The sequence below is a fragment of the Ursus arctos genome, unplaced genomic scaffold (assembly GCF_023065955.2).
Source record: "Ursus arctos isolate Adak ecotype North America unplaced genomic scaffold, UrsArc2.0 scaffold_9, whole genome shotgun sequence".
Taxonomy (NCBI): Eukaryota; Metazoa; Chordata; class Mammalia; order Carnivora; family Ursidae; genus Ursus; species Ursus arctos.
In genome coordinates this window covers 57,925,599-57,938,798 of record NW_026623111.1, presented here as the reverse complement: position 1 = coordinate 57,938,798, position 13,200 = coordinate 57,925,599, and the positions used below count along the sequence as shown (strand labels likewise).

The 13,200-nt window shown below is 39.4% G+C and overlaps 1 protein-coding gene across 2 annotated transcripts in view; it reads left to right on the top strand.

Annotated features, from left to right (window-relative positions):
- CDKL2 (cyclin dependent kinase like 2) overlaps positions 1-3,538 on the top strand; it is a 42,736-nt gene extending 39,198 nt beyond the window's left edge. For both annotated transcript variants that reach the window (XM_026509950.4, XM_057309830.1), the window contains 2 exons: positions 67-155; positions 1,461-3,538. In XM_026509950.4, coding sequence (XP_026365735.3) covers positions 67-132 — 66 coding nt within the window. In that variant the 3' untranslated portion in view covers positions 133-155; positions 1,461-3,538. The remainder of the gene's footprint in view (positions 1-66; positions 156-1,460) is intronic.
- Positions 3,539-13,200: the final 9,662 nt, after the last annotated feature.

Below are 13,200 nucleotides of genomic sequence, written 5' to 3'. Positions count from 1 at the left end.
GGTTTTCAGAGGAGTGGGACTTTTACAATTATTGAGAATCTGTAATGCTCGAGTATTAACTTACAGGTACCAGGATCTCCCCTGTCAGGTGATTCGGAGGCCGATTTGCCTCGGGTGGAACACCAGCACTGAGAGTCATTTTGGTTCTGAACTGGGTATGTCTGGTTTCTCATACTTAAAGCAAAGTAACCTTCCATCAGAAATATTTTGTAGCTTGCTGAAGTTCAAATTCTGCAGCTAAAACGTTCTCCAGTGATTGATTCCATGAGAACTCCTGACAGAGAGAGTTGAGCCACTTAAAAAAACAGAAGTGGCATTTGTCTCTGGGATGAATCTCTTTTCATAGCGCTTGCATCTCTTGCTCTTAAACTAATCTGCATTTTATTGGATACAGTATTGTGAATTTATGGTGACAAGTGCTGTGGAAGGATATATACTTATCTCCCTTATCAGTCATTTGAACCTTTGGGCTTTTAAAGCAAGAAAGACAAAATGATTGCTTGGTAATCTTTTTTCCCGATACAGAGGGATCTGCACTATACTAGATGATTGCCTTCCTTTTATTTATTTTTATTTTAATTTTTAATTTTTTGCTTCTAATGGACTTTATCATTGTCCTGCTGCTACACCACAGTAAAAAGGGCCCTGCAAGCCCCAGGCCTGTACCATGTGTCACCACAGTGAAAACAGGGCCCCTGGAACATGTTTCCACCCCACTGTGGACCTACTCACAGGATAAATACATGTTACACATTAGTTTTTAAAGAAAAAAAGAATAAATAACTTAAGTGACTAGGCACCAACAGCGATTTGAAAAATTAAAGGTCAATTTTAAATGGTAACAGGATTGCCTTCCTTTGAAGTATAACTGCTTAGTACTAAAAAAACGAAAAACAAAAATCAGACCTTTTGAGTGGTAATTTACTGTGTGACAAGTCATCCAATGTTTAGTATCTTATTAACCCTGTAAAATGTGATGATAATAAAACCCCACATTCTCATCAGTGTGTTGTTGAATTAATCCGTTAACCTCCACAGAGCATTTTGAATGTCTGTGACATCATATGTGAATTTACTATGAAGTGAACAAGCCTTAAGTTTTAATTCCTCACTGGTACAGGTCCCCCTTCCAAGGCCCTGGGAGAAATCTTTGCAGAGAAATCATTACACAAACTGTATGAACTGTAGCCTCTGTGAAACTTGGATCTATTTTGTCAAAACTAGTTATTATTTGCATAAAAGGAGATGATATGCTATACATGACAGTTTCGGTTCATAATTGTCCTAAAGATTGTCTTTAAAATCTTGTTTTTGATATATATGGTCTAAAGTTTTCTTGGACTGTGTAATATTTACAATATTGTAATTATATTCAATGTGAGAAAGCAAATGAGATAGAAATCCATTTCTAGAAAGATTGTATGTAAACCATTTGGGCATATGTTCCCCTGTGATTTTAGATTCTGCTGTAGCCCTTGAGATGACATCCTCTTGCAACAAACTGCTGATATCCTACGAAGAGAGATTCACGGTTTTGTCCTTTACTTCTGAACTGCCTACATTTTCTGAGGAAGGCCTTGCAGAAGAAAAACAAAAACTTCCAAGTGTTTCCAAGGAAGATTGAATAAGTCCCTCCCCAACTGCCCTCCTGTCACCTTTCAAATTCACTGTTGCTATTTCAAGATCTAGCCAATGGAAGAATAGTGATATGGTTCTTGTTACATGAATGTGTATTTACTATTAGTAGATTGTGCATTTAAAATTACCCAAGACTTAAAATGAGTTTAAAAAGGGAGAAAGAAACATTATAATGGTCATGTTATATGAACTTTCTGTGTTATCTGTATTAATGTGTACATTTATTTAGGAATGGGTTTGGTGGAGGTAGGTGATTAAAAACTAGGATCAGTAAGAGAAAATGTTTCCTTTACGCTAATTTAACTATAAATATACATTTAAAAAGCTTGCTTGTTTCTCAGCTTTAAGGAGATGTAACTGCTCTCTATGGATAGATGTATGTCTTTGGTTTCTGTGATTCTTGTTGTTTGATCACTGTATTATGGGAATCTGGCCTCTGCTATCTTCTAAGAACCACACTAATGCAAATTGCTCAAAGAAACCTTTTATGTCTAATCATTTAGTATGACTCTGACCTTAGATGGTCCTCTGTATTATAAGACTGTGGTGCCAGTGTTGCTGCGTGCAGGGACAGGATTGAAATAAGAATGGTGAAGGAGAATCTTGTAGGTATACCTCAAGTTGAGGACTGTGCTTGTCATTGAGAAAGGAAGTATATACATATAAAATTAGGAGATGGGAAGCTGGCTTACCGACCTACTTGGACTGATTACTTTTCTCTTGACCAGTTATTGTTGAATTCCCCCCAAATAGGCTTTGGGAAGGAAATGTCCACCGTTAACAGATTTCATTCCTGTCTACTGATGGTTTGAGGGTGATAGCAGACAGAACAAAGAGGTGTTGCTGTCTTCTCGTTTCCTCAAACACTTTGGCCTTCCCGAAAGTTCTTGATTAATGGGTAAAACTATCTACCTACAGTCCACACATCTTTTCTCGTGCCCGAGTCCATGACTTTCAGGTGGGAAGCTTAAGCCAATTTGGCTCTAGGTTTTTGGTTTCTCGTTTGCTGGTCATACTCTGCATTTATGGTTTTAGAGAATGGTTGTTAAGGGGACCAGAATTTGTGTGGGTTTTCTGCCTTAACCGGTTAACAACGTGTTGTTTTTTTCCAAAAGGCGCTGACTGGAATTTAGCCCAAGAATTTAACTAGCACTTTTCTCTATTACTCCGCGGAGCTTAATATTGAAATCCTGACTTTAGATACTTGGTCCTCAAAAGAGCAGGACATTCAGGAGGTGGCAAATTGAGGGATTCCAATGTAGAAGTCTATACGTGGTTCAATTAAAATTCGGTCTTGATTTTTAACCTCTGACCAGGTGTTTGACAGATTTGTATGACTAACATGCTAGGCAAAATTCATGTGTAGGCATTAATATACTTCACATTGAGATATTATTTTATTTTTACTTTAAAAAGCATTGCCAACAGACTGTACAGGGTGTGAAGCAGACAATACTTAAAAGCGAAGTGGCTTTACAGCTTATTTTGATGTTATTTTTATCTAAATATCAGTGTGAACATATCGCCTCAATGTCTGAGGATCTAGCATTAATTACCTTTTCATTTCTATATTTGCTTTTGGTATCTTTTGCCTATTAAAACATTTTGCGAACTTTAGAATTAAGGAACTAAACATAATTTACTGTAAGTGCAAGTTGAGACTCGAGGATCATATCTGGTTAGAACCTTGGCAGAACTATCTGAAAAAGAAAATTTTGCAAACTGAGGCTATAGTTACCGAACCAAAAATAATTCTTTCAGTTTAAGATTACTTTGCTCTCTTTACAAGGATATGATTAAACCTAATAGGAAATATATGTATGTCCTGGTGGGGGGAAATGGGCTTGCTGTGTGGATGTATGTTTTACAATTAATAAATATTATATCTTACTGAGCTCCATAGATGGTTTTATTTGCATTTATTTAAGAGAATACAAATAATGTATATAACATATGGAATTCAACAAATAAATTTGAAATAATCTGTTAATTCTCTTTTGGAAACTTTGGATACAGGGGTGGCAAGTTGTCTTTTTTTTAATTAAGTTTTTAATTTTAATTCCAGTGTAGTTAACCTAGTGTTATGTTAGTTTCAAGTGTACAATATAGTGATTCAACAACTCTATGCTCAACAACTCAGTGCTCATCACGGTAAGTGTACTCTTAATCCCCTTCACCTATTTCACCCCCCCCATTTCACCATTCACCTCCCCTTTGGTAACCCTCTATTTGTTCTCAATTTAAGGGTCTGTTTTGGGGTCTTTTTTTCTCCCTTTGTTTGTTTGTTTTGTGTCTTAAATTCCACATGAGTGAAATCATACGGTATTTGTCTTTCTCTGACTGGCTTATTTCGCTTAACTAATACTACTCTCTAGATCCATCCATGTTGTTACAGATGGCAAGATTTCATTCTTCTTAATGGTTGAATAATAGTCCATTTTTATATCTATACCACTTCTGCTTTATCCGTTCATCTATAGATGGACACTTGAGTTGCTTCCATAATTTGGCTCTCGTGAATAATGCTGCTATAAACATAGGGATGCATGTATCTTTTTGAATTAGTATTTTTATATTCGTTGTATTGTATTCTATACGATTAGTATTTTTTTCCACTACCCAGTAGTGGAATTACTGGATCATATAGTAGTTCTGTTTTTAATTTTTTGAGGAATCTCCATACTGTTTCCCACAGTGGCTACACCAGTTTGCATTCCCACCAAGAGTGCATGAATGTTCCTTCACATCCTTGCCAACACTTGTTGTTTTTAATGCTTTTTGTTTTTTTGTTTTTTAGCCATTCTGATAGATTTGAGGTGTTATCTCATTGTGGTTTTGACTTGTATTTCCCTCATGATGAATGATGTTGAGCATCTTTTCATGTGTCTGTTGGCCATTTGAATGTCTTCTTTGGAGAAATGTCTGTTCATGTCTTCTGCTCATTTTAATAGGATTATTTGTTTGGGGGTGTTGCCCAGTTAGTTTTCTTGTACAGCACATGGTACAAGCAGCCTGGTCATAAAGAAACATGTCTTGGAAAGACTGCCTGGTTAAAGTTGTGACAGACTGAGGCTTAGAACTTGGATCTCCTGATTGAGAATCCCTTGCATGTTTGGAATAGCTGACTTCCTATTGAAATGGAAACAAAGAAGATGGGTCTCCTTACGTGACTCTCTCATTATTGGTTCTTTTATCTGAGTTGTGCTCCGAGTCAGACTAGACTGAAAAATGTCATCAACTTGTTTTCTAAGCGCTCCTCTATATAACTGAATAACTGGCAGGGAATTAGAAACAGCAGGGTCCCTGCTCCTAAGGCTTTAAGGCTGGTCCTCATTAATTGGACTAAGTGGATTTTTCTTTATTGTTGTGTTGTGTTTTTGCATTGGTAATGGACTCTTAAGACTCCTCTATGTGAATGAAAAATTATGTTTTTCATTCATTGCTTTTAGAGGGCCTTATTTTTCCTTTTGATAGCTTCAGACATGAGAAAACTTGAAACTGTAATTAGCATACAGTTTGTTTCTTAACAAGTCCTTTGGAGAAGTACCTTACCACAAACCTTGACATCACTTGTCATCACTTGTAAGTAACTCACGATTTAGAGTGTTGTGTTTATAGATGTTTGTGGATACCTGATACTGAATGTATATACACAGAACATTTTCTCTACCAACCCATCCGCAAAATGTCATTTCCTTTTGCTTTCAGTTAAATTTTATTTTCCCCCAATTGCATGGCCTTATTCAATCCTTTATGTTCTTCTTTGGCATGCAGGGTCATCTCCTGTTAGAAGTGAGGAAGGTTCTAGCAAAATTTTAGAAAATGTGTTATTGGTTAACATGAATTAAAATAAGAAAGAATAAGGGAAATGAGACCAAAATATCTCAATTCAGCATGTTTTTCTGTCCCTAGTCCATGGGAGGATCTTCTATCAGTCCAGAGAATAGAGTTTGTGTGTGTGTGTGTGTGTGTGTGTGTGTGTGTGTGTGTGAGTTTATTTCCATTCGGCTATCTCCATGTCTCTAGATCTGGAAAATGATCTCCATTAATGTAGCTGCTAGAATTGAAAACTCTCCCTCCACCCCATGACAATAGTGTTCTAATTGGCTACTTCCTTCCTCAATTTATTTTTCGCCTCTTCCTTGGATCATTATTCCTTTTGCTTACATGTATACCTACTATCTGTCTCCCCCGCCCTGCCACCACTATATATATATTTTTAGTAGAAAAGCTGTTTAGTAAGTTATTCCTAGACACTCCAGAAGAGTCACTCCAGAAGACTCTTCTGCCAATGCTGAAGTCACATGGGCAAGTACAATAATCCAGTGTCACCACTCCCACTAAATTTTCTGTGTCTCTAAAGATTAGGAACCATACCTTATTTATCTATTTCTGCTCCACACCATTTCACACAGTGATTTCCTTTTCTCCTTCTCCTTCCTCTTCCTCCTCCCCCTTCTCCTCCCCCTCCTCCTCCTTCTTCTAAGTAATCTTCACATTCCTCCTCCTCCTCTTTCTCCCCTCTTCCTCTTCTTCTTCCTCTTCTGCCTCTTCTCCTCCTCCTCCTCCTCCTTCTTCTTCTTTTCTTCTTCTTCTTCTTCTTCTTCTTCTTCTTCTTCTTCTTCTTCTTCTTTTCCCCTTCTTCTTCTTCTTTTCCCCTTCTTCTTCTTCTTCTTCTTCTTCTTCTTCTTCCTCCTCCTCTTCCTCTTCCTCTTCCTCTTCTTCTTCATAATCTCTACACTCAACATAGGGCTTGAACTCATGACCCCAAGATAGGGGTCACATGCTTTTCTGACTGAGCCAGCCAGGTGCCCCTAACACAGTGATTTCTATGTGACAATAGTAATAATAATGCTACAAAGGAAGGAATGTAAGTCGTATTTTATAGGCAAGGTACTGGGCTTAGAAGGTTTAAGGAACATACACAGTGTCACTCAATAAATGGTAGAGTCATGTGTGTTTGTTAAAATAAACACACGAGTATGATTATTTAGCTCTGGAATGAATTTTTGAAATTTGTGTTTAGATAATATACACTCTGGGAGATTTGACTCCTGGAACCACATGCTTCTTCATTCACTTATGGAGGAGGCAATGTGTTTCTCTAGTCATCAGACAAAACTTCACTTCATTATAAGATGAATTTGGATATTGCTCACCGTGAATCAAGCACTGTTGCCAAGGGAATGGTATGTACTTATTGACTTGGGCCTCTGTTAAATTCCTTTGTCTGAATTAATAATGGGAGCAAAAGGAAACAGGATGGTGCTGTTTGGTTTAGGCCAATGACAGTTTACCTGTGGACCACCTGGCTTCTACAAAGCTAGGGAAATATATGTAGAATGAATGCTGGAGAAAAAATCACAATGCTCGCCAGAGGTGGACAGTTGAAGCTACAAAAGGTATGGTTAATTTTATTTTAATTATTTTAATTTTTTAAAAAGATTTTATTCATTTATTTGAGTGTGAGAGGGAGAGAGATCACAACCAGGGGGGAAGGATGGAGGGAGAAGCAGACACCCCGCTGAGCAAGGAGCCCGATGTGGGACTCGATCCCAGGACCCCAGGATCATGACCTGAGCTGAGGGCACACACTCAACCAACTGAACCACCCATGCACCCTTTATTTTTACTTTTTAAAAATTTATTTATTTATTTTAGAGAGAGCGACCGAAAGTAGGGGAAGGGGCAGAGGGAGAGAATATCCGAGCAGACTCTCGCTAAGCACAGAGCCCAACGTAGGACTCGATCTCACAACCCATGAGATCAGGACCAGAGCCGAAACCAAGAGTCAGATGCTTAACCCACTGAGCCACCCAGGAGCCCCAGGTATGCCTCATTTTAGGTTTTGACTGATTCTGCCAAACTGTCCTCCAAAAATACTGTACCAATTTATATTTCTACTCACGGTGTATGAGAAAGTCTATTTCCCTCACACCCAGACCATATCAGATATTACTAATAATTTCCATTTTGACCAGTCTGATGGGTGAAAATTATCTTGCTTTAGTTTATATTTTCTTGTTTACTACTGAGGTTACATGTTTTTCTATGTATTTTTTCTTTTTGTATATTTATCAGTCATTTGGTTTCCTCCTTCTGTGAATAAAAGATATTAAAGGTCTTTAAAAAAAGGTAAAGTAGATTGTAGCTTGAATTTTGGAGATTTTCCTTTGTAAATGTTTTTCCTATCTACTGAAAACAAAGGCAAACACCAGATTTAGATAATATAATTTGGCTCAAGTTATATTTTCAAGATTTTATTTATTTATTTGAGAGAGAGAGAGTGGGGGTAGGAGCAGAGGGAGAGGGACAAGCAGACTCTGCACTGAGTGGGGAGCGCGACACGGGGCTTGATCTCCATGACCCCGAGATCATGACCTGAAGCCAAAATCAAAAGTCACACGCTCCACGGACTGAGCCACCCGGGGTGCCCCTCAAGCTCTATTTAAGATCAAGATTATTTTGTACTGGGAAATGCAACCCAGCCAGCAGAACACATTTATTTGTTTATTTAAAAATGTTATTTTAATTCCATGTAGTTAACACACAGTGTCATATTCATAGCGATTCAACACTTCTATATATTACTCAGTGGTCATCAAGACAAGTGCACGCTTAATCCCCTTTATCTATTTCACCCATCCCCCTCGCGAACCTCCCTTCTAATAACCCTCTGTTGGTTCTCTATTTAAGAGTCTGTTTTTTGGTTTGTCTCTCTCTTTTTTTCCCCTCTTTGTTCATTTGGTTTGTTTTTTAAATTCCACATATGAGTGAAATCATATGGTATTTGTCTTTCTCTGGTTTATTTTGCTTGGCTAATGCTACTCTTTAGATCCATCCATGTTGTTCCAAATGGCAAGATTTCATTCTTTTTATGGTTGAGTAATATTCCATTATGTATATATACACCACATCTTGTTTATCTATTCATTTGTTGATGGACACTTAAGTTGCTTCCATAGTTTGGCTATTGTAAATGATGCTGCAATTAACAGTGGGGTGAGTGTATCCCTTTGAATTACTGTTTTTGTATTCTTTGGGTAAATACCCAGTAATGGAATTACTGGATCATATGGTAGTTCTATTTTTAATTTTTTGAAGAACCTCCGTACTGTCTTCCACAGTGCCAGCCAGCAGAAAGTATTTTTAAATACACTTGTCTTTTTAAGTAAGGTGGTCAGGTTCCCATTTTTCTGTTGGGTCTTGAGAAGAAATAAATTGGTAAGAGATAAGCATTTCTCCCTTTTAGGGTAGAGGTTGAAGGAGCAGTCAGTTCTGTTTGGGTGGACAGGAATTATTTAAGGAGAATTATGAAAGTTCTGAGCTTGGGGGTTGCTACAGTTGGCTTTAAATCCATTTCACCAAGATGACACCCTGCTCCTTTGGCTCGGCCAGGGATTGCCAAGTGCCGCCACGCCATGATCCAGGACGTGGCAGTAAAGGCCCACTCTCTGTACTCCACACGCGCTGTAAGCCATAGTCTCCACAAGGGCAAAAATACTAAAACCTGTGATGAACTTTACCTGAGGGGTATTATCCGTTCCTTTTCCCATGCGCTAAATGGTCTTTTTCCATTTTTAACAGCTCAATGTTGATGAGCTCTTAATCTATTTAAACCAAAGGGGTGCCAAGGAAGAACTGTGATCCGTGGTCCATCACATGGTACAGCCAGAGAGTGGCGCATTCTAGTGGACATTGATAGTTAAGCACTCCGGTGGTCCAGTCCCCGCGGTTTAAGCAGCACAGGGGAGCAGAAGAGACCTATACATACGGCCTTGGTCTCTGGGATTGTGTCAGCGCTCCCTTGATGTCAGCAGGTGCCTGGCGACTCAGAGGTCAAAAGGCAGAAGCAGTGGCTGGAGGAGGGCTAGGCTGACGGGAGTACGGGGTGAGTGGGGAAGCGCTGCGGACTTCACTGAAAATCCTGAGTAAGAGAAAAAGTAGTTGGAGAATTAGGAAATTTGCCTCGCAGAGATGAAATGTGAGCAGAAGGGCAAAGGCAGAGCAGCAAGGAGGTTCCGATCAGGCCACTTCTCAGAGTGCTAATGCAAAGAGGGCTCGGAACATGTTGTAATTCACTGAAAGCATGGTTTTCAAGTGCAGTTTCTGTACAAGCAGCAAAATGTAAGCGGATGCTCAGGATGGACGGAAATCGAAGGTCCGCGTTGGCACCGGCGATTTCTATTGGCACGCGGCGTGAGGAGTTTGCGTGGCACAGCCCCGACACGCTTCCAACCTTGATCTCAGGGGCAGTCCACTAGAACTCTGAATTTGAAATAGTGTACAGCGTGTTGTTTAGGGGAAATAAGCGATCCATTTTGTGTCTAAAATTTAAGCCCTGAGTGTACTTCTCAACATGTTGATTTGAGAAAAGTATCACCAAACAAAACTGAAAAGGAACTATAGAAAACAAGAAATACTTTGCCAACATGGGAGCAGAACTTTAAAACACATTTTGGACACAATTTTATTATAATTACTGCATAAACTCTACCTCTATTCTGAATGAGGGTGGGCATCTGATTCTCCACGTGAAGGAAAATTTGAAAGACCTTTCTAAAGAAATTAAAGGATTTACTATGTACAGAGCATGCAACAAACCTTCTGTTTAGAACATGAGCCAAGATATTTAAAGAATAAGAGTTTGAAGAGACATCCCAAATAATTAGCCTTCCCAGGAAACCTGTATGTCTTGCCTTCGCATGGAGGAAAACTTTACAAATAGAGGACTGGACTCAGATTTTTTTTTTTTTTTTAAAGATTTTATTTTTATTTATGTGACAGAGAGACAGCCAGCGAGAGAGGGAACACAGCAGGGGGAGTGGGAGAGGAAGAAGCAGGCTCATAGCGGAAGAGCCTGATGTGGGACTCGATCCCAGATCGCCAGGATCACGCCCTGAGTGGAAGGCAGACGCTTTAACGACTGCGCTACCCAGGCGCCCCTCAGATTTTTTTTTTTAAGTGATAGATGTTGTTAATGAAAGCCTGAAAAAAACTACAAAATGAGTGAGCAGTTACACTGGTGGATATCTCTGGTTGCCATTCCGACCTGTTCTCTCACAAACTACCAAAAGAGAGAAAAGTTATCTGCAGTGAAACAGAGGAATATTCATGTGAAAATTCCTAAAAGAAGGTCAAAAGTATGCATGGGTGGCAGTAACTTTTTTTTTTCTTTTGAGAGGAATGTATGTGCCTCATTTTCTTCTCCTCAATAGAAGTTCTTTTTTTCTGGAGATTTTAAAATCCTGAGGTTTCCCTTGATATGTGGAAACCGATTTGGAAGCAACTAGGGTTAAATAACGGAAGTTTAAAAGTTCATTAACAAATATTTATTGAGTCCCTAGTATATGCAGGTTTTGTGTTAAGTCCTGGACATAAAGGAGTGAAGACAACAGGTACATAACCCTGCCTTTCAGGAACTTATTTTCTTTCTTTTTTTTTTTTTTAAGATTTTATTTATTTATTTGACAGAGACAGCCAGCGAGAGAGGGAACACAGCAGGGGGAGTGGGAGAGGAAGAAGCAGGCTCCCAGCAGAGGAGCCTGATGTGGGACTCAATTCCAGAACGCCGGGAATCACGCCCTGAGCCAAAGGCAGATGCTTAATGACTGCGCCACCCAGGCGCCCCTCAGGAACTTGTTTTCTGATAGGAAAGACAAATAATAAAAAAGATAAGAGGAATACATTTAGAATAATTGAATGTGATTCATGCTAGGGCTAGAAATAGAGCTGGGAACAGGGCGAGAAGTGCATCTGTGCCTGCACATGTAGATAGGGTGGCCAGGGAATGGAGAGGTGGTATTTTATGAATGTCCTGAAGGAAGCGAGGGAAGGACCCAGGTGGAGAACGTGGATATCTGGGGCATTGCAGAAGGAGGCGCCAGCAAGCGTGCAGCCCCTAGGAGGGAGTGTGCGTGGTTTGTTTCAGGAATGGCGAGGAGTGCAGTGTGTCTGCTTGGAGGGAGACAGGAAGAGAGTAGTAGGAGATGAGGTCAGAGAGAAAGAGGCTGGGGATGGGAGGGGGGAGGCTGGGTCACGCAGGCCACCAGAAGGACCTGGATATCTGTTGTCAGGAGGTTTCAGATGTAATACTTTGTCATGGTCCCTTCTGTACAAATCATTGAACTGCTACTGTCCTAATAATAATGCTTATTGTAAATTTCCAGTGTTGCAATGGTGAGAGATATTTTCTGTTTGGAATGTGTGTTAATCTCTTTGTGTGTTAATCCCTTTGTGTGGTTCTTTGGCTCACCAACTGTTATGAAGGGTAGGGTTATATTTAAGGCTGTTCAAACTACTCTGGCTTAAATTTGCCTTAGCTGAGAAAGACAAATATTTTTTGGTACATACTAAAAAATATGCAGTTTTCTGCTTACTGTTATGAGGTGAAATATTGCTCCCCTCCGCAATTTATTGAGATATAATTGGCATCTATCGTTGTATAAGTTTAAAGTGTACGACATGGTGATTTGACACACTTACATATTGCGGTATGATTACCACAGTGGTGTTAGCTAACATCTCCATCCTGTCACATAATTACCAGTTCTGTTTTCTTGGTGAGATGATTTAAGATCTACTCTGTTAGCAACTTTCAAGTCTATGATACAGTATTATTAACTATAATCACCGTACTGTATGTTAGATGCTCAGAATGTGTTAATCCTATGACTGGAAGTTTATGCTCTTTGACCGATATTTCCCCATTTCCTGGGTTACCCCTCAGCCCCTCTACTCTCTGTGTCTCAGAGTTTGGCTTTTTTAGATTCCACATACAAGTGATATTATACAGTATGTGTCTTTTTTTTTTTTTAAGATTTTTATATATTTATTTGACAGGGGTGGGGGAGAGCAGGGGAAGCAGCAGAGGGAGAGAGAGAAGCAGGCTGTCCACTCAGCAGGGAGCCCGATGCGGGGTTTGATCCCAGGACCCCAGGATCCCAGGATCACGACCCGAGCCGAAGACAGACGCTTAACCTACTGAGCCACCCAGGTACCCCAGTATTTGTCTGTCTTTGTCTGACTTATCAGTGATGTAACTTTATACAACCTGCCAACTACCAGTCAATAGAATATTTGAGTACTTGTTTGATAAATCTACAATTATAATTAGCATATATTTACAGATTTCCTTTACACTGCAGCAATAAAAATTTATTTTATTTTATTTTTTTAATGTTTTTTTATTATATCATGTTAGTCACCATACATACATCCCTGGTTTCTGATGTAAAGTTCGATGATTCATTAGTTGCATTAAACACCCAGTGCACCATGCAATACGTGCCCTCCTTACTACCCATCACCAGTCTATCCCATTCCCCCACCCCCTCCCCTCTGAAGCCCTCAGTTTGTTTCTCAGAGTCCACAGTCTCTCATGCTTCATTCCCCCTTCTGATTATCCCCCCCTTTCTTTATCCCTTTCTTCCCCTACCGATCTTCCTAGTTCTTATGTTCCATAGATGAGAGGAATCATATGATAATTGTCTTTCTCTGCTTGACTTATTTCACTTAGCATTATCTCCTCCAGTGCCGTCCATGTTGCAGCAAATGTTGAGA